The following is a 5,000-nucleotide window of genomic DNA, read 5'->3' as shown; positions in this document are numbered from 1 at the left end:
AATAGATGAACTAAAATGGTCATTGTTCACATTAAACCAAACAACAATTAACTGAGGTAGCAAAATCAAGTGGAAGAGACACTATGCTGTCTCCAGTTGAAGATGCATACCACTGTTTGATCCATAGACGGGCTCTGGTAATACTGATCCCAACCTGTCAAAATGTAGGTGTGCTGCTGTGTGTAGTAAACTGGTTTATTACAATGTATTGGATGAAGTCATATCTTCAGTCAGTCTATGCACCATAACTACATAGGACAATAGGTGATGTTAGCTTCTTAGGCTGCAACAGACATTATAGGCTAGGCTATGTGCGCTAACTTATGTTAAATGGTGACACAGGCTTATATTACACACTGCCATTGTTAATGTGACAGAAACTTGTTTGCATGGAGTTAGCGTACTTGTTTATAAAGGTGTAAGCCACGTACACCCCTCCAGACAGACCCCCACACAGCAGATCATCCTGTCACTCTACCAGCAAACCCTACAGGTAGTAAGCACACGCAGCAGAGAAGCTGCACAGCACAATGGACTGTTGAGCTTGGCTAGCTGTTTAGCAGCTGAGTGGAAGGGCGACACTAATCTGTAGTTGTCGTGGGAGGGCGCACTTCAGGGAGGGTGTTGTGCGGCGTTCTGCACCCCTGCAGCAGAATGCACCCCCACCAAATTGTAATAGGTTCCACAGTGCAAAAAAAAAATTAATGTTTTTGTTGTGGTACCCTGGGCTGGAGTCTAATTTGTAAAACAGTTTGTTTTTATAGGTTTTATAAAAAACTACATTAAGAGAGGGGTGCAGAACGCGACAGGACACAGGCTGCTGGGTCCAATGACAAGATTTGCTAGTGTTAGATTGTTCATGGATTGACATAATAAGGGAGAACTGGGTCAAAAGTATCCCTTTAATTTGTAATTTACAAAGAGATTGTACAAGACTGAATGCCAATATTTTATGACAAACAATCTGTCCTTGGTTAACCCTTTAGCAGGGGTGTTTAGAAAATTCTAATAAAAGAATGCCTTCATCTAGCATTCTAACATTCCGTGTTATACACAACGGACCCAGATATTCTTTAGAACATTCATTCTACAACATTCCAAACCCACCGCTAAGTTGATGAAAGAATGACATGTCCTTGAATCAGTTGGACTGTTACCGGGAAGTCATCCAGGGGTGGACAACTTAATTCAACATGAATAGAAAATGTCCAAATCCTGCCTGTCTCCATAGTGAAGGCGGCAAGCAACTTCGCAAAACCACCGTGCTAGACACTTAATTATTCTGTCAAACTGTCCTGCTTACCAACCATAGACATGAAACAAAAGAACTAGAGTCGCGAAACTAAAGAAGTTATAGCCTACTAAAGTTTAGCCTGGGATAAAAATAATACACACTTTTTAAGCATTCTGAAACGAAAAGGACCACGAAATGTTAGCTAGACACCATGTTCCTTGCATACAATATTGCAAACCATGTTTCTTTCATGGCCTATGCTGCAAAACTGCAGGTTATCAAAGCAATACACCACGAGAAGAGATCAATCCTATGAATTGTTCATTTGTCAACATCAGCAAAACATTGGGTTTGGGCGAACAGAACATCTCCAGTGAAGTGAAATATTTTGCTAGCATTTACTGTCACATCAAACAAACCCAGAGAAGGCTTTGTTTCCGGTAGACTAAGCCCCTTCTCGTAGAAATAGAACAAATTGGCTGATCACCATGATCACCAATGTCTGGCAATTAAAAATGTATTTTCTACTCTCTGCACACTCATACCGAACCCTCACAGAGATTGAAACGTGATTGGATCAAATCTGTTTTCTCCCCACTCTGTCTAATGAGGTAGCCGGTCAGCTTCCTTCACTTCAGGTCAATTCTGTTTTGGTTAAAACCCAAATGTCCTGTTTAAGGACATGTTTTTTACTGTTTTGTATGAGTATTATTATCGGACACTGACAAGTTTGTTATTCATCATATTTTCATTAAATTTACCAGAGGGGGACGTCTATGTCGCATATGCCACGGGCCTTCGCTGAGACCCCTTATGTGAAGGGTCTTTTTTGTGCTTGTGTTCAGGTACGTCGAGTGCCCGGCTCCAGCGGGCACCTGCACAAGACGGAGGACGGCGACTGGGAGTGGAGCGATGACGAGCTGGACGAGCAGAGCGAAGAGGCCAAGGCCACGGCCAACCAGGGCAGGGTGAGCGAGAGCCCCCATGTTGTACCCGTCTCGCATGCTCCATTTGGAAGGGGGTGGATATAAGAATGCGTCACAAACCCATATGGGTCCACTTTGACGTAATTGGTGGAGACCATAAACACAATTTATGATGCCGTCAACATGGGTCACAAGACATCAGTCAGTACATTCGTTTTAACCATATTTAGTTTGAAAGGGTTGAGGTGTTTACATATATACAGATATACAGAAGTTCAGTTTAAAAGATGTCACTGAATTTAATAGGTTTCGACCTATGCAACTTTGCCTTTTAGCCTTACTCTTATCCCAGGTCAGACTGGGGGTGTTGTTTTTGTACGGTGGTAGTGTTTCATTTATTTATCTGGCTTTGGCTGGAGCAGGGCGCCGTGTAGTAGGAGGTGTTTGCCTCTGAATGTATGACATGATCAAAGACGCAGTGATCCTTTGATATGCCTCGAGGCGTGTCTCACCGCTGCTGGAGAAATGCGCCCTCGCCTGAGCAAGGAGGCGACAAATCACTTAACGAATCTTCCACCTCGCTTTCCCTCCACCATTTTCACATGTCTATTGTTTATGAGCAGAAATGCAAATGGCTGTGCACTGATTGCCTCTACTTCCCACTGCTCTGGCTGCCTGTCAGGAGGATGTGGCAGTGGGAGGGTGGGATCGTGGTTTAATTCTTGTTTCTCATTACCTTGTAGTCCCCAAGGGTCAAAGAGGAGAACCCAAACGTAAGTCCCCGCTCGCTCGCTCGCTGCCAAGCAAAAGCTTTTGAGATCGGATTGAAAAATCATTACAAATCATTCCAAAACATAGTAGTGTTTTCCTCTGATTATTTCATTTTCATTTAATGTCGATTGTTTTTTCCTATCTTTCATTTCAATTTTTTCTCTTGTTAATATACTGGGTGTAGGCCTGTGTGTGATGTATTCAGGTCTTGTAGACTCTCAGTTGCCATGAGTTGTATCGCCTTTATCCCTCTTCATAATGTTGTAGTGTGTATCTCATATCACAGACCATGCTGCAGGATAGAGAAGGCTAAGTAGGCTAAAAAGGTTCAGGGTAGGTTCAGCTGAGTTGAATTATCAGCAGCTGGCAGGAGTTGCTGCTATAAGATACATTATTTGATTACAATTCCATTCGCAGATTGTCTTTCTATTCTTACGCATGAGAACAGATTTGTACTCCCCTCTTCTCCCACTCCCCACACCTCCCCCCCAAAAAAGGTTCACTTTAGGACTAGGTTGGGGCTTTATCCAGTCTGAATTTGTACAGCTACCGTGCTGTTACTTGACTTTGAGCCAGATTGCCTACTGAGTCGGTTTAAACTGGATGTTCTTCAGTTCCAGCATCTAAGAGCCCAGCGTGTTGATCAGGTTGCATGTGCTATCATTCGATACCCGCAGCATGGTCTGCATTTCATTTTTCAGACATTATTTTTCTGCTGGAGTCATCTGCATAAACATTTGCACCCTAAAATGAAAGGAACGCTACAATCAGCGCTGACTGATGTTGTTGCTTTTCTTCCCCCATCTAGCTTGGCCACAGCTCCGAAAACTGTTTACAGACAACACTCGCACCCAATCATTACATCCGCTGTGCTGTGATTACTCTCCATTTGCTTTCTTTTGGATTAGCTACTGTGTTACACCACGATAGGCATTGCTTGCATCTGCAATCTTGGTGTGTGTGTGTTTGAGTGCATGTTGTGGTGGAGGGGGTGGTTGGGGGGTGTGATGGTGTGGGCGTTAAACTCTCACACACAAAAAAAAGAAAGTAACTCCTTGACGGAGGAGGAAAGGAGAAGAAAGACAAGGTGATGTGCGGCCGTCACCACTGTGCCTTATCCGCGGTTTCTCCCGCTTGCCTCCGCAGAGCGAGCCAAATGCCAACAGCGTTCCCATGGAGGGGCTGTCCATTCAGCATCCCCAGGTGAGGAGGGGGCCCCTATGATTTGTTTTCATTCAGTGACCTCGCTGCCCCACTGAGCGACTCGGTCTCCCCGCATTCTCGCCGGCGGCAGGTTCCTGTGGGGGAGCCTTTTAGCCGTAATGACAGGGAGCGAGCGAGCAGCCCCCCGCCGACAGCGGAACTCGCTGCAGTGCCGCGCATTACTCATTTAAAAGCCACCGGGGCATTCCGGCTCCTCGTTCCAGTGTCAGCTCAGGGGAAAAAAACACCAGGAATGGATTCTGGGTAGCGGTGGATCCTACTACTGTGTTAGAGAGCCTGGGTCACAGCCTGTTCACAAGGAGGTTGAAAATACGTTTGTGCATTATGTGTAGTGCAATTCTTGCTTCTTGATGTAGGTAATGTTTTATTCCCTGTTTAACCTCCTTCTGGACAAGCTCACACTTCACAGACATTTCATCATCACACTTAGTCAACAGTGGAGTTGATATCGCTTCTCTTTTTCTTTCTTCACTTTTGAAGGTGCAACCGTTCGAGCATCCTCCTGACGTGGAAGGTGTTGTGAACATGGTCCTCCGGCTAAGGTGAGAAGGTTTTGAAATCCCTTTGTCTCTCTTGTGCACAGAACCGAAAATGAGACCCAGATCAGTCATTGGAAGGCGGGGTGGGTGGCTGCTAGCTGGGAGCTCATCTCCCCTACTGGAAGCTGGGCTGGAGAGGAGCAGATGCTCTTCCAGCAGAGGGTCTTATAACCCCCCCCCCACACACACACACACCTCCCACCAGCCTCCTCCTGTGCAGTGAGGTGGAGGGACTGTGGCAGAGGCTGGCTCTGAAATTAGGGTGTCATGCTTGGCTTGCTCTGTTGAATTGCCTGGCGCTCTGAG

The 5,000-nt window shown here is 45.5% G+C and overlaps 1 protein-coding gene across 3 annotated transcripts in view; it reads left to right on the top strand.

Annotated features, from left to right (window-relative positions):
- Positions 1-5,000, top strand: part of stk39 (serine threonine kinase 39) — a 29,978-nt gene that overhangs the window by 13,377 nt on the left and 11,601 nt on the right. The window contains exons 11-14 of one of the 3 annotated variants that reach the window (XM_012836341.3): positions 2,080-2,202; positions 2,904-2,933; positions 4,078-4,134; positions 4,636-4,697. In XM_012836341.3, coding sequence (XP_012691795.1) covers positions 2,080-2,202; positions 2,904-2,933; positions 4,078-4,134; positions 4,636-4,697 — 272 coding nt within the window. The remainder of the gene's footprint in view (positions 1-2,079; positions 2,203-2,903; positions 2,934-4,077; positions 4,135-4,635; positions 4,698-5,000) is intronic. The other 2 variants (XM_031558549.2, XM_031558556.2) reach the window with 2 other exon arrangements.

Source organism: Clupea harengus, chromosome 2 (genome assembly GCF_900700415.2).
Source record: "Clupea harengus chromosome 2, Ch_v2.0.2, whole genome shotgun sequence".
Lineage (NCBI taxonomy): Eukaryota > Metazoa > Chordata > Actinopteri > Clupeiformes > Clupeidae > Clupea > Clupea harengus.
Note: the sequence above shows the minus strand (reverse complement) of the source record. Positions and strands in the feature narration are given on the sequence as shown.